At 47.3% G+C, this 24,214-nt stretch overlaps 2 protein-coding genes across 2 annotated transcripts in view; one reads left to right on the top strand and one right to left on the bottom strand.

The window, feature by feature from the left end:
- The window catches only part of LOC143823673 (uncharacterized), a 15,856-nt gene extending 12,373 nt beyond the window's left edge, over nucleotides 1–3,483 (top strand). The window contains exons 5-6 of the mRNA XM_077310202.1: nucleotides 142–188; nucleotides 1,574–3,483. Of these exons, the coding sequence (XP_077166317.1) occupies nucleotides 142–188; nucleotides 1,574–1,696 (170 nt within the window). The 3' untranslated portion in view covers nucleotides 1,697–3,483. The remainder of the gene's footprint in view (nucleotides 1–141; nucleotides 189–1,573) is intronic.
- DRC7 (dynein regulatory complex subunit 7) lies at nucleotides 3,436–24,214 on the bottom strand. The gene is made up of 18 exons (XM_077310200.1): nucleotides 24,083–24,214; nucleotides 20,858–21,044; nucleotides 19,997–20,171; nucleotides 19,217–19,342; nucleotides 17,544–17,738; nucleotides 15,705–15,863; nucleotides 14,355–14,573; nucleotides 12,643–12,768; nucleotides 12,032–12,104; nucleotides 11,403–11,531; nucleotides 10,156–10,284; nucleotides 9,358–9,587; nucleotides 8,162–8,377; nucleotides 7,439–7,549; nucleotides 6,269–6,379; nucleotides 4,803–4,997; nucleotides 4,483–4,622; nucleotides 3,436–3,703 (listed from the first exon to the last, which is right to left on the bottom strand). The coding sequence occupies exons 2-18, from the start codon at nucleotides 21,028–21,030 to the stop codon at nucleotides 3,610–3,612; spliced, it is 2,601 nt and encodes an 866-aa protein (XP_077166315.1). The 5' UTR covers nucleotides 21,031–21,044; nucleotides 24,083–24,214; the 3' UTR covers nucleotides 3,436–3,609.

The following is a 24,214-nucleotide window of genomic DNA, read 5'->3' as shown; positions in this document are numbered from 1 at the left end:
CTTTTGCAGCTGGGATTTTCCTGTGCAGAACAGGAAAATCTGCTTCGAAAGTGCATTGGAAGCACATTATCTAGCGTGTGCAGGATGGGCCCCACTTTTTAATCAAATTGTTTTCCTTCTTCTCTCCTCTGGGAATTCTAGTAAGCAGATCAGATTGCGGAACTCCTCCTGCCAAAGAAATTCCACTGGTAAGTTGGACGATGCTTTTGCATAATAAAATGCATAAATCCAACTCATGTGCTCTGCATGTCATGTGTCATGTGCTATGCATGCTTTGGATGTATTTGTGATTCTGGATGGGCAACTCATTTTAGTCTGTTCCAGAGCAGAGATGCGGAGGGGCTAGTCCCCTGCTCATATGTTCCAAGGCTTCTATTGTGGGAATATCTCCACTCTTGGCACACCAGAAGCCTTGGAAAGCCCAGCAAAGAGTATGATCAATTCTGGAGTTGAAAGCTACTCCAGAAGAGCAGAATAGATTCTCCCTATTTGCTGATGCAACACTGGACCTGAAGGTTCTGTTCATTCTTTATGCAACCTGCATCTTCTTAAAAATCTATCATTTCTCTTTTGGCTGCAGTTTCATCCTGTGTGGCTCAACTCCACATTCCTTCACCCCCACATTGTTTATTTTAAAGGACTCCTCTTGCAAGTGCAGCCTGTAAGCCTGGACTCAGTGTCAGTCTTCCAGAGCAGGGGTAGTCAACCTGTGGTCCTCCAGATGTCCATGGACTGCAATTCCCATGAGCCCCTGCCAGCGTTTGCTTCTATAGGCAAGATTTGTCATGTGCATGATTTAACATAACAACAGCAACAAATTTCTAACCTGCCCTTCCCCCAAAGAGTCCACACAGTCTATAAAAACATACAATTTACAGGCATTACACATTGTAAAATCTTTCTTAAATACACATTTCTATAAACAATACCAAGGGCAATACAAAAAGGGGGTTGTCATTCAAGGAGCCACGGAAGAGACAGGTGGGTAGTAAATTCAGATTAGGAACCTCCTGATATTTTTGGATCATCTCCTCCTGTAACCTAATTGATTCCACTGGAGACCTCCTGCTTCTTTTACTTCCTGGTGCCTTTCTCTCCGGAATGTTAGTCAGTTAGGACTGTCTCTCTCTCTCCTCTTACTCACAAAGTTTATTTCTCTTCTCAATAAAACTGCTTTACTCATTTACACATTTAATTTGTTCTCTTGCTTATTTAAACTCTGTCAGCCGTGAGCACAGGTGACAGACCAGCTTGTGTGCAGGGGAATGGATGTAGTTGGTTGTTATACCCCATTTTTCACTCCCAGGAGTCTCAAAGCGGCTTACAATCGCCGGCTTACAATTGCACAGCCAAGTTCGGGGTGGGGACACACACAGATGGGTGCACAGAGAAGGAGTGGGGGTGGGTGGGTGGGTAGGAGAGGGCTGCTAGGCACTTTCTGCCCAGGCTGCACAGAGGGGAAGCAGGTACTTCAAAAGTTCACATTGCTTTGATGTTCTGGGCTTTTTCAGAATATGGGACAGGCATAAAAGTCAGAGCAGACTAACCTTCTCTCCCGGCCCTGTCTTGCCAGCATCCTTCTTTAGTCAGCCAGCCCAGCGAATTGACCTACGCTGACCTCCGCTTCAAGAAAAGGGAAGTGCAACCAGATGCTGAAGTTATTTATGCGGAAGTGAGAGCCCCTCGGAAACAGTAAGCCTGCCCAGACGTCAAGCATGTACGACCTGCAGGCAGCCAGAGGAGATGAGGCGGAATGGAGCCAGGAGACTGATAAACCCCTGAAGGCCTTTTCCGGAAGACCCCGAGTGAGTCTTCTTCCTGCGAAGAGGATTGTTGCTGTGTCTCGCCTGCTTCCGGAGGCTACATTGAAGAGTGGCCTGAGCCACTAAGCTGATGACTGACCCTTGCACTGTTGCACTGGCCTCCGTGATCTCTCTGGTCCCCCTCCATATCCCATCCCTCAAAGAACTCATGCAAGAGAAGGGGGATGAGCGTAGAGGGGATGGAGTTTGAGTCCCTCTGCTGGCATGTCAACGGGGTGTCCCCTTCAGCTACCCAAGGAATGAATGAACCTAAGAAGAGCTCTGCTGGATCAGATGAATAGTCCATCTAGTCTAGCATCCTGTCTCACACAGTGGCCAACCGGTTCCTTTGGATGGCTAACAATGGGGCACGGAGGCTGAGGCCTTCCCCTCATGTTGCCTCCTGACTCTGGGATTCGAAGGCTTAGTGCCTCTGAACATGGAGACTCCCCTCAGCAGCACACCTAAAAGTGCTTGATACCGATCCTACATGAGTCTGTCAAATCCCCCTTTAAGGCTGTTTATTCCTGTGGTCATCACTACATCCTCTGACAGCAAATTCCACATTTTAATCACTCTCTGTGTAAAGAAGTATCTCCTTTGGTACAACTTGAACTTGCTGCCCGTCAGCCGTTGGAAGCCCTTGAGTTTGGCTATTTTGGAAGGAGGAGGAGATGTCTCTCTACCTCATGCATGATCTTATAAAGTTCTGTCTTGCCCCCCCCTCCCCCTTAGCTGTCTCTTTTCTCAACTGAAAAGTCCCTGACTCTTCAACCATTCCTTACAGGAAAGATGCACCAACCCTCTCCTCATCTTGGTTGCTCTCCTCTGTATGCTCAGTTCTGTTTCCCACAATTCTGCCCCCACAAGGGCCAATTCCTGCTCTGGTTGCAGGCTTTTTAATTGGCAATTGACATATTGTTGTAGCGTCATAGCAATCTCTCTATTGGGTCTGCTTTCATTTAAAAAGTAGATCTCTAGCCTCCTTCAGTCCTGAACGGTGGCTGCAAGGGACCAGAGAGGGAAACCTGAGGAAAACTCTGTATCAGCAGCCATAACAGAGAAAATACACAAGACCACCCCTGTGGGCAAACACCCACATCCTATTCCCAGGAGAAACCCACATCTACAGTCACTCTGTGTGTGTGTGTGTGTGTGAGTTTATAAACCTGGATGCCCATATAGAAGTGGCCACATCTCTGAGATACTGAAAGACGATGGTAGCACAGAGGCATATATGAACGGGAAGGAATGATACAGAACAGAAGATGCAGAAGGAGAACATTTATTAGGGTCAAATCTGCCACATGAAACAGCTATGAATACTTAACTGTGCAGAACATGCCGTCATGCATCACAGGAGCGAAATTTATGGGAAGGGATCTCATGCAATACTGTCCCAAGCAGAGTCACTCCTTTTAAGTTCTACGGCAGCCAATGGGCTTAGAAAAGCAATAACTCTGCTTAGGGCAGCATTGCTAGAGTGGACACACTGTGGGGTGTGTCTATGCACCTGCCTGTGGAGTCTCTTCCCATAACCTCTCAAAGGTGCCGTTTCCCTTGACCAAGCATCCCTGTGACAAAGGTTTTTGTTATGACAATTGTTTATATAATATGCAGACTTAATCTGAGATTGAACTATGAAAATAGATTTTATTATTTTCAGAAGATGGTGGGTGGGTGGGAAACAAAATAATAGTATGCAAGAAATAAATTAATGTGGATCCTTGTGACTTGCATTGTGGTGTCGAGGGTGACCAGTGAGGTTTCCAGGCGTGAGGCCTGTTGAATCTGAGCACAGAGTAAATCAAGTGTAAAACCTGAGGTAATCGGCCAGGCGAGGGTCTTTGCACAGTTTCTCTTCCAGCGCTATATATTTCTGTGGGGCTCTCTCCTTGTGCCTGGGGAAGAGGGACGGAAAAGGTTAAGGGCATAGCCACACTATGGACCCAAGATGGTTCCTTAGAAATAGTTCCCAGGAACTGCAGTTCTATAAAGACGAGATTCTTAATAGGATAATCTCAGTCCTATATCAATGTACATTTTTCTAGATTGGGGGGGGGGGGTGGACAACCATAACAGTTAAAGTGGTATAAAACTGCTATGAGCTTGAAAGCACAAACAATCTTTATGAGGAGGGGAAAGACCAGAGGTTTCCTGACGAACTGGGCTGTTTCAAAGTGAGATCCCAAGGTTGAATCCCGTCAAAATAGCATCCATTTGGGGGTGTGGATGAGGAGCACAGACAACAAGATCTCACTTCTGTGGAATATCTGGTGTGATGCTGCTTTTCGGTCCGATTTTACCCCCACCGTTCACTAAGTGGGGACAGGTAGCCAAGAGGGAGGGGCCAGGAGGTCTCCTGATTCCTGGGTCCTTTTCTCCTCCCTCCTTTTCTCCTCTTAATCAGCCTTCATATTTATGGGCTATACTGTTTTTATTGTTGTAAGCTGCCTCGAGACGACTTAGTCAGCAGAGGCGGGGTATAAATTAAATAATAAATAAATATTTCTTAATAAGAGTATAGGAAAGCAGGATTGTACCCAACCGCTGGTTTTTTTTTAAAGTTTTGTCTTGCTGCTGTTCCAAACACCAGCAGGAAACCGAGCAGGTGAGGCAAGGATGAAGCACCCAGGAATTCCTTGCCCGGGGGCTGAGGGGTGGGCCCTGTTCACGATACCTATTGAGACGGTTCTCTAAGATGCGGATGCGGAACATGGCTTCAGAGCAGAAGTTTAAGTAGGCGTCCTCATCCTCCAAGGTCATGTTGAGCTGGTTCTGCTGGTACCACTGCTGCTTCTTCTGAAGCTCCTGGGTTTCCTGCACAAGGACAGAAAGGCAGAGAATGGGTCATGGAGGGAGGACTGTTCTGGAAGGTGTTCTGTCAATGGGGTAAAACTCAGAGGCAGAGGAGGAGATGAATGGGCCAGGCCAGTCCTTGCTTAGGGCCTTCTGCTGCCTCCCTGCCAAGGGACAAAAGAGGGGAAAGGACCAAGGCACCTTTTCGAAACGGGCTTGGATCAGGTTAGCTTTGTCGACAAGGCGGTGCTTGAAGTCGGTCAGGCAGTCTTCCTTGAGGCGCAAGGCAAGCCACTTGGTCATCTTCTCGACTCCGCCCATCTGGATCAGGAAAGGGGCCAGGTAGTCCAGATCCTGCTCCACCTGCCGCTGGTGCTCCTCTTGCATCAGGCGCTCCTGCAGGGAACGAGAAACCTTTCAACTACCATCAAGATAGGACACTTCTGCACCGATGCTGACACTGCAAAATACTTTGAGAACGGCCACCCAGGACTTGGGGCTTTGGCATAGATGGAGAAACAATGGATGGACATCCTGTGTGGGCTGATGCTGCGCTCAACTGGAAAACTGGCATGTCCCCTTGGTATGTTTTTATCTCGCCCTTTTCCCAAGGAGTTCAGGGCAGTGTGCATCATTCTCCTCCTCTGTTTTATCCTCCCATCAGCTGTGAGAGTGTGCCTGGCCCAAAGTCTATATTGCCAATCTCCAGGTGGAGCCTGAAGATTGGCAGTGTAGACCTCTGGAATCATAACTGACTTCCAGACTAGAGATAAGTTCCTCTGCTTTAGGGGGTAGACTGTCTGGTATTATACCCTGCTGAGGTCTTTCCCCTCCCCAAACCCACCTCCCCTATTCCCAGGCTCCATTCCCAAAATCTCCAGAATCTTCCCAGCCATGCATTCCACAAAATGAGGACCACACCAAGCTCAGAGTAAGCTCTGTTCCTGTGGGAAGTGTTTAGACTCTATATCACAGATCCCCTTGATGAAGCATATGTGAAACATATCTCGGTCTCTGAGCAAATTAAAATTAAGTCTTCTACTCCAATTGTCTTCTGCTCCAACCATGAGCTAGAAACCATCTCAGCCTCACCTGATAATCTCCAAGACTAAGTGGGCATTTGAAGAGAAACCTAGTCATCAAGAATATTGAATAAATACTTGAATGCCATTGGCTTTTTGCCTACTTTTTTTTTCTTGAGTGGGGATTTGAACCTGGATATCCTAGATCCTAATCCAGCACTCTCCCCACTACAACACTCTGGCCAACTTTACATGCCCTGCTGTATGAAGGCTGTTCTCCTATGTGGCCATAACTGTAGGATCCAACTGGGTGAGAAATGAGTCACTACGTAAAGTTGTGAGCTTGGCTGATCCATGCAAACAAATGCTAGGCTTAGGCACAAATCGGCCAGAGTTTGATATTATATCCTGGAGGGCAAAGGACACGTCTGCACTACCAATTTCCTTGAGTAGTTCATCTTCTTCTGACTGCCCCTGCCCTCCAAGTATCCTGGGAACTGCAGTTTGGTCAGATGCTGTGAATCTCATCAGTGATACTTGGTTTGCCCACTATTATGGTTTAAGGACTTCCTAGGAAAGGAGGCAACTGTTAACTGAGAGCCAGCCTAGAAGAAGGTTGCCAATCAAGACTGTTCAGTTACCTACCATTAATTCTCTATGTTCCCTGCTCTTCTCATTCCTCTCTGTATCGTACATCGACACAGTCAGCTTGCTGGCTGCTACTTCTTCCTCTCGAATCCTCAGAATCTCCAGAACCTTGGGCGGAACAGACAATGTTAGAAAAAGAAACACATTACTAGCAAGTCCCTTTCTGTTGTGAGCCTTGGTGGGAGCTGGAGGTCAAAAGGCAGCTCTATGCATGTGTGATTTGCATTGGAAAAATGACATTGGTGAGGGTCTGCATAGCCCTTTGCATATCAAAACTTTGTGTGTTATGTTGTATATCATCTTGTTTAAGTTTGGGCATAATGCCTGCTTCTACACAGAGGCAAAACATTACACCTAGCAGGAGCAGCAAGAGCAAGTGGTGCAGAAGCCATAAGGAATGGTACCTATGACCTTTCCCCCATTTTGGGGCCACCCACAGTTGCCACCAGTGTCCACGTTTCCCCCTTTCCCGGCCACATCTGTGCAAAAGCAACATCATTCATACTTCCTCACCCTTAAGGTGGAAGAACCACATACATTGATGGCCAAGGATGACCACGGAAATTCAGTTCATGGCCGAACCACAAACCAATACAACTGGAGGTTAGTTCACAAACGGAACTGGTTTGTATTGGTTTGTGACCCTTGTTTTCTGCTGTTCACAAACCACCATAAACTCCCTGAAAATTCGTGGAAGTTCATGGTGGCTTTTCAGTTTGTGAACCATGAGCCATAAACCACCCAAAATTCATCACACTTTAATGTGTGATCCAGTTTATGTCCATCAGTATTGGTGGAAATCTCCTTGGGCTTGAAAGCAGCTTCAAATTTTGCACAGGGCAATGATAAGCAGTCACCCATTTAAGAAGTGGCCGTAGGCAGTGTATGCCAGGAAAGCCACCCTGCTATAGCTCTCCATTTCTTGATCTGTTTCAGACTGTCGCTAAGAGCATGGGCTCAGTGTATCAATGCACCAAGCTCTGACCTCTCTGTTCTGGGGTTGGGCAGAGGTCCTTCTCAATCCTGTTGCTCGAGACCTTTCAGGGAAGTGGACCAAGAGTGCCATTCCAAGCACCGCTACCCCCATCTAAGATGGCAGAACTCAGTGTTTGTAGAGGAATATAACTCTGCATAGGATGGCATGGCAAACCTAGGCTTCCCAGATACCTCCATCTCGGACTCCCAGACTTGGTGCCTGGACAGCTTCTCCTCTTCCATTAAGCTCAGCATCATTTCATACAGATGAAACAACTTCTCGTCTCTTTCAGTCAACCCTGCCTGAAGGCAAAGATATCAACGAAGCATGGCACTCTCAAGGATTAATGTAATTTAAAAACTGTTTTTGAACTGCATTTCCATCCCGTCCTGCCTCCACAGAGCTTGGTGTGAAACAAATCCCTCCTCCTTTGTTTGGTCCCACCACAACTTTGTAAGGACAATGACCGGCTCCAGGTTACCCAGTGAGCTGAATGGCTCAGTGGGAAATTGAACCTGGGTCTTTCTGCAAACCACCCAGTATCCAATCTGCATTGGTTTCCACCAGTGTCTCTATCCACCAGATCAGGGGTAGTCAACCTGTGGTCCTCCAGATGTTCATGAACTACAATTCAAATGCTGGCAGGGGCTCATGGGAATTGTAGTTCATGAACATCTGGAGGACCACAGGTTGACTACCCCTGCACCAGATGAAACAAGGATTTCATTAAACAACCCCACATGGGACTCAATCTACGGAACAATAAATAAGATTGTGATAAAAACAGAACTGGGGCCTGCAGTTTTTGCCGAACAACATCGGATGAAGGCACTGGAACATCCTCCCAAATATTGGCCTTATTCTCCTCATGTCTCCGATGCCTCATGTGTAGTGGGACCATGGGCTCTTTGTACCTGATAGCTGAGGCACATATCTCGGGTCATAATGATCTTATTCCCAGTGGTGTCCACATCGGGCCGTTTGTTGAACTCCCTCTTTGAGGCTGTGATGTAATTCTTCTTGTAGTGATAGGTCAAGAGGATTCTTTCCTTCAGGATCAAAAAGACACGCTCGGCCACATCTTCATCCGCCGGTTTCTCGGGATTCCTGCGGAATCTCTCGGTGATTTTCTAGAGAAGTGTTGGGGTGTGGAGATGAGGGAGAGAAAGGGCTGTATCAACAGAGGCATCACATCAAAATCGCAAGCTGGCTACTGCATCGGTCAAACCGCACCTGAAGTCCTGTGTGAAGTTTCGGAGGTCTCACTTCAAAAAGGACGTGGACAAAAATTGAAAAGGTTGAGAGGATTAGCGTTTCCATGGGGTTGTTAAATATTCAAAAGTTTTTTACATACAATATCTTGTTAAAGTAAGAAGAAGAAGAAGAAGAAGAAAGAAGAAGGAAGGAAGAAGGAAGAAGGCAGAAGAAGGAAGGAAGAAGGAGGAAGGAAGAAGGAAGGAAGAAGGAAGGAAGAAGGAGAAGAAGGGGAAGAAGGACAAGAAGAAGCAGAAGCAGAAGCAGAAGCAGAAGCAGAAGCAGAAGCAGAAGCAGAAGCAGAAGAAGAAGAAGAAGAAGAAGAAGAAGAAGAAGAAGAAGAAGAAGAAGAAGAAGAAGAAGAAGAAGAAGAAGAAGAAGAAGAAGAAGAAGAAGAAGAAGAAGAAGAAGAAGAAGAAGAAGTTGGTGGTGGTTACACCTCACTTGTCTCAACCTTAGAGAGTCTCAAAGCAGTTTTCAGTTGCCTTTCCAGCCTTTCCACATAACAGGAAGTAGGTGGGGCTGAGACAGTTCTGAGAGAACTGGGACTGGCCCAAGGTCCCTCAGCTGACTTCATGTAGAGGACGAAGGAGGACTCAAACTCAGTTCTCCAGATTGGAGTCTACACCACCACACCACACAGGCTGGCTGTAAGGGTTTTGTCTGTTGCAGAGGACTGATACCTAATAAGGATGAAGCTTTAGAATCATAGAATCATAGAGTTGGAAGGGGCCATACAGGCCATCTAGTCCAACCCCCTGCTCAACGCAGGATCAGCCCAAAGCATCCTAAAGCACATTTGAACTGGGATCTTCTGACTTGGTAGGTCAGTCCCTTAATCAGAATGCCAACTTACCACAATTGGCCGGGCATTGGATTCCGTGTTGATCTGTATGTTGTTGAGAGGTTTCTTTGTTCTTCTGCCAAATTCAGCGTGCCGGTACCACAGGAAATCTGACCGCCCTTCAAAATATTCTTCCATGTCTGTGGGGGTTTCGACTCGCTTCTGAAGGCCATCCACCCGTGTCTCACTGTAAAACTCCATGGTGCGTTCCGTCTCAGGCTCCATCGTCTTGTAGGCATGTGCTGAGGAATCAGAGGGGTGCCCTGGTGAAGTCCTGAGTTAGAAGGGTGCTTGAACAGTGCTCAGACAAATCTTGGAGAGTTGGAAGAGTCAACAAATAAGGGTTGACTTCCACAGAGTTCACAAGGTATGCAGGAGTGAACACCATCAAATTCTTCATCTTCCCCTCTCCTCCTACATGTGTTATTCCAGCTTTGGATCAGACCATGGCATCTGTGCATAAGATTCTTCATCTCCCCCCCCCAATGCTATTACCTGAACAAAAGCAGGTGGAGGGGTTGTATCTGACCCGCTGGAGAAGACCACATTGTCACATGGTCTTCCACAGCAGCTGGAATGGTTCTTCCATGAAGTGGAGGTGGGGAAGGCTAAATACCTTTCTGCTCCCACATCATGGTCTATTCTAGAGTGGGAACAGTACGCGTGGGAAGAGAAGAATACTCCCAAATCATGTATGGCTGCAGCCAAATTCTCAGGTCAGTTCCAGGGCTGGAGAGCTTCAGAGTCACACACAGCACCCCCTGCCACCTTGATGGCCAATAGTAAAGACACTTTAAAGGGCTTTGGTACCTTTGAGACCCTGCACATGTCCAGGGGCAAAGAATTCCATAGTCACTTCTGTCTGCTTATTCAGTTCTTTCCTCTCCATCATGTCCTCTCGGTTCTTGAACCATTCCTTCACCTCCAGCACTTTGGAATCTGTTCAGGAGGGGGGAATATTATGTCTCAGTGGCTTAGGGCTGGAAACAGATTAGGAAACAATCTGCCTTTGCCCAGTAAAGTCCTTCAAAGCCCTTTGCGGTCTGAGGCCCATGTATCTTAAGAACTCTCTCCTCCCATACATTTCCCTGCACCTGGTGTGGTCTACCACCTTCTGGCTGTTCCCCCACCCAAGGTGGGCCACCTGGTATCAACCAGAGCTCAGACCTTCTATCACAACTCCCCCCCCACACACACACACACTTTGAAATGGGCTTCCCGAAGAGGGGAAGGAAACCCCCGTCATTGAAGTTCTTCAAAAGGAACTGGAAGACATTGATTTGCCAGGGCTTTTGTTGGGCTATGAGCAGCAGCCATCTTTAAGTGGGGAGGAAGTATTTGGGGGATTTACCTCTGTTTTTAATCTCTAACACAGCCTTTCTCAGCTTTTTTTACCATTGAGAAACCCCTGAAACATGCTTCAGGCTTCTAGAACTCCCAGAAGTGGCATGAATGTGCAGAATATGGTTGGGAAGCATAGCTGTGGACACGCCCACTGGGGGCCCCTCCCCTTCCCACTCTCTCCAGGCCCATCATTGGCCATTTTGGGAGGGGAGGCGGGTCGACATGTCCATATATGGCATATCACCCAATAAATGTTTAACACTCTTTTAAAAATATATTTAAAAATAATTAATTCTCGCCTATTCGGGAAACCCTTCCAGGGCTGTCAAGAAATACAAGAAATTCGCTGGGTTTTGCGAAACCCAGGTTGAGAAACCCTGCTCTAACATTTCAACAGCTACTTGTAAATCACCTTGAGCCAAGAGAACAGTTTTTAAAACTTTTTTTAAAAAATAAACTAAATAGCTCTACATCATCCTATCCACACTGCAACCAAATCTGCTTTTGAGTACCATCTCCACGGAAGAGATCGAATAAAAACGCTCTGTGAAGGACAAGGAAATCTGGAGGGCAGTCAACGGCCTGATAATGTCATGTGAAACCAAAACGCAAAAGCGGAAGTTTGGGGTGGGAAGTCGAGATAAACGTCTCTGTGGAAGCAGCCATGGTTTATCTCGCTCAGAGCGGCCAACGTCTCTTATCACGGTGCTCACATTCTGGATCCTCGTAGAAAGTGAGGCGGCTGACCAACCCGCTGCTGTTCATGTAAGGGGCCCATTTCTCCAGCTTGGCGTTCTTGTACAAAATCTCCTTCTTGCCTTGGGGACACCGCATCTCAAATTCTGCAGAGCAGAAGTAGAAATAAGATCACTGTTTGCTGGGTATGAACTTTTTGTAATTGTACAAAACACTCTGCTAGCAAAATGTTTGACTAATTAAAAATGTACATACACACACACACACACACACACACACACTTAATTAACTCCTATCCGTTTGGGGAACCCTTCCAGAGCTGTCAAGAAACCCCAGGGTTTCACGTAGCCCTGGATGAGAAAGGTTGTTCAAGCTTCTTGGGTAAAAGTATTTCACCTCCCCTGCTACCAGGTCCTTTTAACTGGAGATGCTGTACCACTCAGCCATGAACCTGCCGTTTCACCTTTGTCAAACAATGTTTTCAGTGGTTTTTAAAATCATATACATTACGCGAACACACAAGCATTTATGGTTCTGGTATTCCTGGGCCTCCTGTTTAGACAAGCATCCCTCTTAGTACACCTGAAACATGTAGCTCCTGATTCACAAGTTGGTAATATGCAGTGGGGGGGGGGAGGAGGAATACCTTTTGGAGTTATTCGGATTGGTTCAACCCAAGATGCTGGCATGTCAAAGGCCTTGGATTCCTCTTCCTTCATCTGTTGAGACCCAGAGAGATGACACATTAGAACACTAAGAACTGCTGCTTTGCCCGTATCAGCCAAAATGACTTTTGATCTTTGATTCCGAAAAACACTCTGAACTTTACGCTTGCTTCCCCAAAGGTCAAATAGCACAATGCAAGATGGCTTCTGCTCTTTTGAACCCATTCTGGGATTCAGCATGCAATTATTTCTCGGCCTGCACCAAGCCTGAAATGCTTTAGTACCTTCCCAACAAGAGCCCAGAGCCTTCAGGCCAAGGGCTGGGGGTGGCCTGAATTAAGGTTTTCGGGCTACAAATAGTGACGTGGGCAGAGGTTGGGCATCTCTTGTCAAATACCCGCATAGTGAGGAACTCCCATTCTTTCATCTCCTTTTACATTCAGCGTCTTTGTTCTGCCATGAGCAGCTTCTTCAGTCTAATCCCCTCCCTCCCCCACAATGTATGGGTTCTTTCTTCAAGAGCCATCCAGGTGTAGTGAGGGGTCTGGATCCAGATGATGCCGCTTTGCATGTTCAAGAAAAAGGGGCTTACCAAGTCTTCCATTTCGTCGTCGCCTTCCTCCTCCTCCTCTATGTTTGGCAGTGACAGGAGAGGCTTGTCGGTGCCCAGCAGCATAAACTCCCACCGGACTGAGTCACCGAGGTCAAACTCGAGGTCCTGCAAGGCGTCACCCGGGAAGAGAGACAGATCAGCACCCAAAGACATGGAGCGGGGACCATTACAAGGGCCCCGAGAGTCCGTTTCATCTGAAGAGCCTCATGGCAACAACACCTCGCTTCAGCCAGGGGTGAGGGGAGGGCACTAAGCCAGCACAGGGTCATGGTTAAAGAGAGGCGGCCTGTAATCTGGAGAACTGGGTCTGATTGGGTGACCTTGAGCTAGCCACGGGTCTCTTAGGGCTGTTCTTGCAGAGGAGTTCTCTTAGTGCGCTCTCAGCCCCACCTACCCCACAGGGTATGTGTTGCGGGGAGAGGAAGGGAAAGGTACTTTGGGACTCCTTCAGGTAGTGAAAAGTGGAGCATAACAACAAAAAAGCTCTTCTCCTCCCTGAAAAGACTCCTGAAATTACCTTGGGTCTTGCAGAAGTGAGTCATCCCCCCCCCCCCCGTCCATCTACCTGTCCATCTTCTCCTTTCAATCTCTTGGTGCCATATAGGAATCCCCTCTCCTCCATTTTCCCTTTGAAATGATGAGAGAGAGAGAGACTGGCCCAAGGCAACCCAGCAAGTGGGGATTCGAACCAGCATCTCCCAAGTATCAACTTGACACTCTATCTGCTATACTACACTGGCTCCCACTACTTCATCAGTCTGTGCCTTGATGTCCATTTAAGAGAGTTCCCTACTCTGCTCCTTCCCTCACCTTCTCTTAACTGTCTTACCTTCTCCTCTTCTCTTCTCCCCTCGACTTCTCTTAGCCTTCTTCCTTTCTCTTCTCTTCTTCCCTCGTCTTCTCTTAGCCTTCTTCCCTTCTCCTCTTCCTCTAGAGCAGGAATGGCCAAACTGTGTCTCTCCAGATGTTCACTGGCTACAATTACCATGCTGTCAGGGGCTCATGGGAACTGTAGTCCATGGACAACTGGAGAGCCACCGCTTGGCCACCCCTGCTCTAGAGCCTCTTCAATTCCTATCCAGCGATTAGGGAAAGAGGCAAGGACTGTCCTCATTTGCTGCTTTGGGAGTTGCACAGGGGCTACACTGTGCTATGGTCACAGACCACAGTTTGGCCAGCCCTGCCTCAAAACGACTCAGAGAAAGACTGCCAGGCGGAGTGCATGATGAAAAGGGCCAGGCTGGAGAGTCCCCCAAAACGTCATGTCTGTATCTACAGATATCTATAGCTGCATTTCCCGGAGACAAGAGTGATGCACACAGATGCAAAACAGACCATGCATCCGTGACCATTTGTAAAATGCAAACTGCAAGCTCATGCTGCTCCAATTTGCATTGGGGCCAAGCAGGAAAGGATGTATCAGAAAGGTTTTCATCCCTATGTGGCCTTTATCCAACCATGTTTACATTCTAAAAAGATTTTTCTTTGTAATGTAAAAAGACCAGTCGGTCCATGATAATGTGCTCTGAATTCTGTCCATTATGAACCAGGGAATCACAAACTAATTAATTAATTAACCCTGGTTGAGAAAGCCTGTCTTGGATAGAAGAGAGTTGCTCGATACAATGCACATTAGATCCAACCAACAATCCACCCGGAGTACCTCTCAGCCACCCATCCACAGGGGGTACCTTGCAGCCATTCCAGCAGTCCTGCATGTTGACCCAGTAGTTCCGGTGGTTCCAGACACTTTCGATGCCCAGGAAATCATCGTGTTTGGTGTCATAGCTTTTTCCTGTGAAAGGGTCAATGAAGAAGCTCTCTGGAACCTCACGCTTGCCCGAAAGAACCAGGACCCAGGCATGGACCCGCAGGCCGTACAGAGGGTCCGGCTTGGGCTTCTCCGCCTCCTGAGGCACAAAGAAAGACAGGGATCAAAAGTCTGGGTCTGAAACGTGGCTGCCGCTACTTGCTTCTTCCCTTTCCTTCCAAGGACCTCGTTGCTGCAGACTAATAACAGCAAAACCTCATATTCAAACTAGGGATCGGAGAAACCAATTCAAAGCAATGCTTAATGGAATCCTTGCGACTTTTTACAGGATCCGATGGAAAAGGGGTAATCTTATTTACAGCCTCCAGTTTCAGTTCTTGGGAGGAAAAAACCCAATATTTGGATGCAAAAGTTATCTTCCTGGCAAATATTCTCACACTACAAGCTTGTGCAGATTAATGAGTGATGTCATTGGGTTTAGACTAACAGTACCTCTCCATAGGATTCCACGGTCGGTCACCTTTTCCCCATTAAACTTCCATGCCATTCTCCCCTACCAGGTCTGCCATGGCTTCTTCCTACTGATTCCCAGCCAATCAGGGATCACATGGAAAACCCGATACTGTTACGGCGCTAGGCAGCCAATCAGAGTTGCCTGCATGAGGACATCCCTGGGAGGGGGCGGGCAAACAAAACCTTCCTGGAAATCGTCCCAACGATAATTGCCTCCAGTCAGTTATGGGACGGAACAGGAGGTGATGTCACAATCCTGTATAGCCAATCAGGCTTGACTAAATGATGACTTCACAGAAAACAGGCATGGGAAATTTAGGGTAAAGGACAAAAGGTAATCTGGCCATTGTTCTCACACAGACCACAGAACAGTCCTCCATATAGGGTGGCTTCAGGGGACACAGTTCAGATTTCGCCCCACTTTTATTGGAATGCCTCCATTTCAGTGAGGACAGCAAAGGAGCCAGTGTGGTACACTCTCTTCTATCCATTATCCATTCTGCACACATTGGATAATGCAATTTCAGTTGCTGCTGTATTTTCCTGTGCAGAACAGGATAATCCATTTCTAAAGTGCACTGAAAATGCATTATCCAACATGTGCGGAATGGGCCCTGGAGGACCCCGATCTCTACCTTGCTTGGCAGCTTGCTGGGTGTAAACCGCTTTTGGTCCCCATTGGAGTATAAACGAAGCAAACCACATCAACAATCAACCAATCAAATCAACTGAGGAGAATGGGCAAGCGCTTGCTCACCGCAATCTTTTCTTCCTCTTCTTTCCGCTTCTTCTCCTCCACCTCCTGCTCTTTCGCTACCTCCTTGGCTGCCTGCTGCAGCTCGAATTTGCTCCGCAGGTCTCGCAGAGGCTTGACAGCATACTTCTTTGGCTTCTCTTTCACGGTTTCCACCTGGACCTGGGACCACAGGGCAAAAGCAAAGCTGGTTCCACCACGCCTCAAAGGTGCCTGTGCAGTTAACGTGGGTTCTAAGCTGAAGGGCTGGCACAGAGATTCTCATGACATTTGAATCACAGAATCATAGTTGGAAGGGGCCATACAGGCCATCTAGTCCAACCCCCTGCTCAGCGCAGGATCAGCCCAAAGCATCCTAAAGCATCCAAGAAAAATGTGTATCCAACCTTTGCTTGAAGACTGCCAGTGAGGGGGAGCTCACCATTTGGTTCAGAGGCAGCCAGTAATGCATAACTGGGGGCCAATGCTTGTTTAGAAAGCCTCATTTGTTTAAAACCTTTATAGGCAGCCTTTCCTTCATACAGAGCTCAGGGTGGTTTATAACATACATCAAATACATTAAAACTCCAAATGTAAAATTGCACTTTAGGACAGCTAACACATTAATCATGTATGGTCGTAAATAAAACCATCTTCAATGGCCTTGTAAAGATTAAAAGTAAGAGGCCAGGCGGGACTTCCCAGAGAGGTGGTTCCATCATCATGGGGCTGCTCCTGAGAAGGCCCTGCAAAAAGGTTCTTTGATTGGTGGGACAGTCAGGACGGAGTTTCCCTGTGATATTAATTCCCAGGCAGGAAGATATGGAAGTGGACAGACCTTCAGATACTAATTCTAAGCCGTGTAGAGCTCTAAAGGTAAAAACAACCCTTGGAATTGCATTTGGGAGTGGACCTCATGGAACTGGTGTCATAACAAGATCATGTGCTCCTGACAGCTGACCCTTACCAGCAGTCTAGCTGCCGTTTTGTATTAGCTGCAACTTTCAAACATTTTTCAAAAGTAACTTCAAGTAGAGGGCATTGCAGTAGCCCAGTCTGGATGGAATTAAGACTTCATGTTCTGCTCTAGTCCTGTTCTGAGACCGTCTAAATAAAAAACTCAACTAAATGGAGTTAGCATGTGTCCACCCAACCCTGTGCCATTCCACTTTGGGGCTAGAAGTCCCATTTCTCATTCACTTCAAGAGTCAACGCTAGAGCGCAAACGAGTCACAGTGCAAGATGGCTGAGTCTTGGTGAATCGGGAGCAGCCCACCCCTCAGAGCCCAGCAGCATCTGGTGACAGCATCTCTTCTCGGTCAATTATCACTGCCCCTGCCCCCCATGCACATCCAGAATTCCTTGTGGACATCATACAGCATTGCTCTTGATCAACAGCCATGACCAATGAACGGCGTAACTATGGGGGCAAATAGTATCGGGGGAGTTTGTGCAGAGTGGCCGATAGAAATCTCTTCCCCTCAGACCGGAGACTGTGAAAAGAATGGACAGCAAAGAAAAGAATGGACAGCAAACAAAAGGGTGGCTCCTTTTGTAGATGCTTTTATAAAGTATTGGCATCATTTGCACAACAAAACCTAAAGATTGTGCATTTATTATTCTGGGACCAGGGACTTGACTCTTGAGGGGGGGGGACAATCCATTCTGCCACTGGTCTTAACATCTGTGTTCCTCCTTTGGACCAAAAGCAGGTCTTTGCTGTCCCCTAGTGGACCTGTCTATCATTTCTTGGGAACGTAGCTGTACGGGATATAGAAGTTTGAGTTCCAAGGCCAAGGGTAAGAAAGCCCTGGAAGTCTGGCTCTTCAAAACCCTTCCCCCCAGTCTTGGTCCAGCCCTCACCTCTTCTGCCCTTCGCTGCATCGGGCACACCTCCCTGGTCTCATCCATCATGCAGATCTCCCGGGTGGCGTAGCCGTTCACGCAGTAGGCATCGTAGCCTGCGCCAATCAGCAGAGAGCACAGGAAGTTGCTGAAGTCAAAGCAGTTCCCTCTTTGGTAGCGCAGGATCGTGGTCAGGGAGTACAGGTAACCCGGCTACACCGAGAAAAGACAAACGAATGCTGCTGTCAAATTCATCTTCTCTCCCACCCCCCCACCCCCAACATCCTGAATCCTTCTCAATTCGATTTGCAAAGGAAGAAGGAAAGGATCTGAATGTTTGAACTATTGTTGCCAGCCTCCAGGTGAGGCCTGGAGATCTCCCAGAATTATAACTCATCTCCAGACTGCAGAGATCAGTTTCCTGGAGAAAGTGGCTGGGTTGGAGGGAGGACTCCATGGCATTGCATCCCACTGAGGTTCTTCCCCAGGCTCCACCCCAAATCTACAGGAGTTTCACCAACCCAGAGCTGGCAACGCTAGTTAGAACAGTCATGTCAGACTAGACCAGTGGCCCATCTCACACACTGCCCTGTGTCTTGATAATGGCAGATAAACACCATGAGTCAGAAGCAGAGAAATGTATGGTTATTTTCTAATCTGCCTGTTGTTTCTGGGAACTCTGAAGGTCATGCCTGGTCCCTCGCAGTTTAGAGCAGGATTGGGCTTCCTGTTATGTTGTTTGTTCATCAGAAAATCTTTTCAAAGGACAGATTATTTGGGGGATAGCAGGAAGCTTCTTGTTGAAAAAACAAAGGATTTTCATTCTTAATAAGGATGTACATAGTTTTTGTCAATTTTATTCTGATTTCTGTAATCGCCAAGATCTGCAAGATGATCCAGTGCAAGATGATAGATAAACTGTTCCTGAGAGAAGATACCAATTCTATCCTTTCCTGTCAGCCACTCTGGAACTAAGCAGAAAGGAACTTTGTGGTAAGTCCAGCTTTGTTCTCTGAAGAAACAGGCAGCTATTGGGAGGCTGGCGGGGCACCCATGTTTCACAGCAGGCCATCTTAGATAAGGCATCCCCTCTTAAATGTGACAGAAGTCAGCATCTGCCACAGATGGGTGGTTGTTTTTTGTTTTTGGTAAATAAAGTGTTTAAAAAATCCACCCTGTATCAATGAAAGAGCTGTCAGTTGACTCATCGGCTAATCATCGGCCATCACTTTTAGCGCAATATACACAGACATGCATGGAGGAAGAAGAGTGTTTTGTTCTAAGATTTTCTTCACAGAATTGGCAAAAGCCAACAGGTTCTTATTTGGACACACAGGATGCCTCCGTATCATGTCAGACTTTGAGCTTATCAAGAGGACGACAGTTGGGATTCAGCCGCGTTTCATCTAAAAACACCCTCAGTTTCATGTAAGTTTGTAAATAGTTTACTAACAAAACAGGAGGTAAATTACACCGGGATAGAACACATAGAAGAAATACCTTTTCCTGACTAGACTAACCGACATCTTCTCTCATGGACAAGCACTAACCGTCAGGGAAAAGAACCCTGCTTACTGTGGATCCCCCCCGCCCCCCCCTCAGGCTATCACTCCACAGCATCCTAGCTAACTTATACAAACTAGCAAATTGTAACATTGCAGGAAGGGGCTCCGGAAGGCCCCCAATCTCACCGGTGCAATCGGAGAGGGAAGGGGCTCCATAGTCAGGTAGTCGGACACAAAACGGGCGCAGCTGTCCCAGTCGTACAACTCGGAGTAGGGGAGCAGGGTCGGGCGCATTGTGGTGCTCACAAATTTCTGCAAGAAAATGCCATTGTGGGTGACTGGGCATGTTAAGGAGGGTCATTGGGCTATGGCACAGACAGCTTTAAACACAAAACAATCGGTCAAAATGGAAGGCAGTTGTATTGGTCCACAGGTGTGCCAGGTGTGCAGACCTTTGCCTTTGGCTGTAGGTCTTCCTTTGTTCCATAGGGGATGTGGAACCATCCACTCAGGTGTGTCCTGGTCTGCTGTTTGCATTGGCCATTCTCTACTATGGTAGAGGAGCCAGGAGGTCTTCCCCTAGAGGCTCTGGAATATAGGGAGCAAGGGGCTTAGCAAGGCTCATGGGATGTAGAGTTTGGGTCACCAACCTCCAGATGGTGGCTGGAGGTCTTTTGGTATTACCAGTGATCTCCTGATGACAGAGATCAGTTTCCATGCAGAAAATGGCTGCTTTGGAAGGTGAACTCCGTGGCATTATAGCCCACTGAAATCCCTCCCCAAAAGTGCCCTCCTCCACCCACATCATCTCCAGGTATTTCTCAGCCTGGAGCTGGCAACCCTAGCTGGGTTGCTCAACCTTTGACGAGCCTTCCTTCCAAGCTGAGGTTGCTTCCACATAAATCCCGTCCCTGCAGCCAAACGCACAGACCAAGTCCCTTGCATCATCCATAGCCCCTCGCTTACTTCCACACGGCACTCGTTCAAAGGGTGCAGGAAAAGCGGCTCCCGGTCAGGGCAGAGGTGGGCGTACTGTCGGCAGAAATTGTCGGCCACCTGCAGCAGCAACTGTTCCTTAGGAGAGTTTGACCGGTAGGATTCCGGCAAATTGGAGGTGTCAACGGAAGTCCAGTCAAATTCGCTAGATCAATCAATCAAATCCTTCATTTACATTTGCAATCATATATTTAAAAAGCAGAATGACAATCATATAGAAAACAGCAGAATAAGGTTTTGAAAAGGTCAGTAAATTAAAATACTTAAAGTAGAATGGTAAATAAGTTGTCTGACATTTTTTTCGAGTTTCTTCTCATGGCTTCAGGAAAGTTCCCTTCACTTGTAGTATAGCCAAACTGCTCTTTGCCCCATTAATATAGTCTCCTGTAGACTGCTATACTGTGCAAGCCTGCACCTTTTTCATAATTTCACAACATAAAGGGCCACATACTCTCTCTTTTAAATAAAAGTTGTGAACAAGTACATTTTGGCAATACATCATTATAATTTGAAAACACTAGCAGGGGAGACTAAAGTGTGGCTCTCCCAGTGTCCATGAACTACAATTCCCATGATCCTCTGCCAGCAGCAGGGACATCTGGAGAGCCACACTTTGGCCACCTCTGGAGAGAATGCAGCTGCTCCCAGCACTGTTCTGCTATAAAGAAATCAAAATGCAGTAAAACATTCCTGTTGGAAGCACCTTTGACAGCCCTTCAAGATCCTTCTTAATCTAGACTGGTCTTCCAAAATATCAGCCAAACTGGAAAAGAGGTCAGGGGCAAGGCTGGTGTGTCCAGTTATGTGTGTACAAACACATGCACAACTTACGAAACAGCTTCAGGAAGATGGACATGGATCTGTGACAGCTGATCTTCTAAGTCACGGACCTCATCATGGAGACTAAAGGAACTAAATACTTCTTCCTCCTCCCCTTCCTCAGCCTCTTCTTCCTCCTCCAATTTCTCCAACATTTTCTGCTCCTTCTCTCCCACGTCTTCCATTCTGCTGTTTCTGTCTATGCAAGCAGTTGAGAAATCCTGTCAGAAGCAGCTGTTGAAATCAAAGGTGATTAAAAGCGAAGAGCACAATTCACCAGAAACATCTCCTGTGCAATTCCCATTAAAATGAATGGAAAATGCAGGTCTGGAAACCAGGCAATTAAGTAATTCTTTTAGAAAAGTTTCAGGTGGGTCATTGTGCTGCTCTGAAGTAGCGGAAGGAAGTGCGTGTGTACAAAGAAGCTCACACCTCGAATAAAACTTGGTTGGTCTTAAGGGTGCCCCGGGACTCACAGTTTGTTCTTTTAGAAAAGGTTTAACATGATTCCCTTCAAAAAGATTACAAGGTAGGTTATGGGTCAGTTCAGGTTTTTGCAAAACAACGATCCATGGAGACACTGCAAAAACATCAGAATGTTGAGATTCCACTAACAAAAACAACATAGTAATAGTAATAGTAATAGTAATAGTAATAGTAATAGTAATAGTAATAGTAATAGTAATAGTAATAGTAATAGTAATAGTAATAGTAATAGTAATAGTAATAGTAATAGTAATAGTAATAGTAATAGTAATAATCCTGCCTCCCCTAATCAAAAAAGGGAAACAATGAAAATAAGTCTCAGAGACAAGCTCAAAAGCAGATGTTGTTTTTGCACTCTTGAACAATGCAACGTCAAGATGTGTTACATTGTGTGACTACACAGACGTTGGTATCATCATTCTATTTATGTTCTCTGCCATCCAGAAGTGGAGGAATGGCCAGTGATAGAATGGAATGGGGAGGAACAGTGGATTGCAAAAGCATTCACACATGCACCAGTGTTTGTCCTGTTTTGCCGCATTACACCCTGGAACTAAGTTGGGCTTGGGGGGGGGCAGTAGCACCGTTTGATTCTCACGTCGCCCCCAAAGGCAAGAGACTTGGCAATGCCCTGCAGATGGCAGAAGGGGTGGACTGAGCAGGTCCCATGCGTGGATTGATCCTGATTAGGAAGTACTTCCATGTCCTGGAATCATAGAATAGAATCGTAGAATAATAGAGTTGGAAGGGGCCTCATGGGCCATCTAGTCCAACCCCCTGCACTATGCAGGACACTCACAACTTTATTGCTCATCCACTATAACCTGCCACCCCCTTAAGCTTTTACAGAATCAGCCTCTCTGCCAGATGGCTATCCAGCCTCTGTTTAAAAATGTCCAAAGATGGAGAACCCACCACCTCCCGAGGAAGCCTGTTCCACTGAGAAACCGCTTTAACTGTCAGGAATTCCTTCCGGATATTTAGATGGAATTTCTTTTGAATTAATTTCATCCCATTGTAGTTTCTGAATTGGAACTACAGTGGAAAGTGTGGGTTTGGGGCCTCTGAGGCATATAGGAAGAAGTCCGTATCTCTTTGGCCTCCTCCATCACCCCCCCCCCAACCCGTTGCTATTAGAAGGGAGATTCCCAAATCCCAACATTTCAAGGAACAGCAGCCAAAAGCAACGAGAGCTCGCAAGTTTAGTCCTGGTCAGCCTGTCCACGGTGGAGTTTGTTTTTGCATTCTGCCAAGATAACCGCTGAAAACAGAGCCTCAAAGATTCCCTTTATCAGAGATTGTTGGGGAGGAAAGAATGAAAATTATGCAGGAAGGTTAAGTCCATGAAATGTGCATGCCTCTTTTTTCCAGCTTAGCCCTGCCAGGAAAGTATCGCTAGCCCGCTTTCCTTTTGTGCTAGATAACTTCTGACCCAAACAGGGAACCAGGAGCTTCTACATAAGTCTGAGCCATTGCATGACTAGTCACCAGTTCTACTGTTGCTAGGGTTGCCAGCTCCAGGTTGGGAAATACCTGGATATTTCGGGGGTGGAACCTAAGAAGAGCAGAGTTTGGGAAAGGGAGGTTCTTCAGTCCCATGGAGTCCAAATTCCAAAGCAGCCATTTTCTCCAGGGAAACTGTAATCCCAGGAAATCTCCAGCCATCACCTGGAAGCTGGCAACCCTACTCATTACACTTAAAATATATCAGAAGGGCAACACCATTATCAATCAAAGAGGCAAGCTAGACCAGCAAGGAATTGTCATGGGTGCAGGGAGGATGAACTGGTTGGAAATGCCTGTTCAGGACTTCCTAATCTCCCTTTGCCTTTCCACCCATTAAACAACTTTAAAGACCGAGGATTCCCAGCCAGGGCTCTCAGGAGTCCCAGGGGCACCCCCTGCCTTAATGGATTTGGCCACACTTCTATCCCAGTTCCAAGGTTCATTGAAGCCTTACAAATATTTCAGGGGCTCCTCTATGGAGAAAAGGATGAAGGACGCTGCTCTGAGCACCCTCAGTCCTCCTCATTGTGGTGGGGTTGGGAACCTGTATTCTTTGTCTATAGGTTAACCCAGGGGTAGTCAAACCGCGGCCCTCCAGATGTCCATGGACTACAATTCCCATGGACATCTGGAGGGCCGCAGTTTGACTTCCCCTGGACCTGCCATTCTAGATTTGCACATCTGCCAAGTCACTGCATGGGGTGGCCCAATGCAGCTGGCAGGCTGGCTGTTTGCAGAAGCACCCTGCCCCCGGGACTAGAGATCTCCCAGACTTACAACTGATCCCCGGACAACAGAGATCAGTTCCCTGGAGAAAACGGCTGCTCTTGAGGGGAGTTGCTATGGCATTATACCCTGCTGAACTCCCTCCCTTCTCTACACCCCACCAGACTCCAGAAATTTCCCCTGCCAGAGATGGCAACCCTGCTCTGGAGAACACAGAACCCCCTCTTCCTGGTCTGCGGTTCGCTCCTTTAGATCAGGCTTTCTCAACCAGGGTTTCATGAAACCCTGGGGTATCTCGACGGCCCTGGAAAGGGAGGGGGCGACCTGGCAAGCCCACTGAATGCACACCCCGGCTGGCCATTAAGAAAATAACTGCAAGATGCATGCAGCATACGAAGCGGGGTGCGTGTGTGTGCATCGTACATGCAACGGCACATGGGTTTCCTCCCTTCCCATCGACCAGTGTTTCCTCTTCAGCCTACAAAAGTCTCCCCATCCCGCCCATCCTCGTCGGCTCACCTCCCTGCCTTTTCGCTCCCTAGTCTGCAGTGCCTGTTGATCTCCATCTCCGTGGCAACCCTCTTCGACGGCGGAGGCTTCTGGGAGTTGTAGTCTGCAAGAAACCCTGAGCTGCTCTTCTTCCAGCAGCGC

The sequence above is a fragment of the Paroedura picta genome, chromosome 14 (assembly GCF_049243985.1).
Source record: "Paroedura picta isolate Pp20150507F chromosome 14, Ppicta_v3.0, whole genome shotgun sequence".
NCBI lineage: Eukaryota > Metazoa > Chordata > Lepidosauria > Squamata > Gekkonidae > Paroedura > Paroedura picta.
This window is presented reverse-complemented; position numbering and strand designations above follow the sequence as displayed.

Excerpts from the sequence above, each read along its gene's own strand:
- DRC7 (XM_077310200.1), bottom strand. The coding sequence starts at position 21,030 with ATGGAAGACGTGGGAGAGAAGGAGCAGAAAATGTTGGAGAAATTGGAG. Across the intron at positions 15,864-17,543 it reads TGCAGCGAAGGGCAGAAGAG|GTCCAGGTGGAAACCGTGAA; the intron begins GTGAGGGCTGGA and ends CTGTGGTCCCAG. Across the intron at positions 6,380-7,438 it reads TCTGGGAGTCCGAGATGGAG|GTTCTGGAGATTCTGAGGAT; the intron begins GTATCTGGGAAG and ends GTTCCGCCCAAG.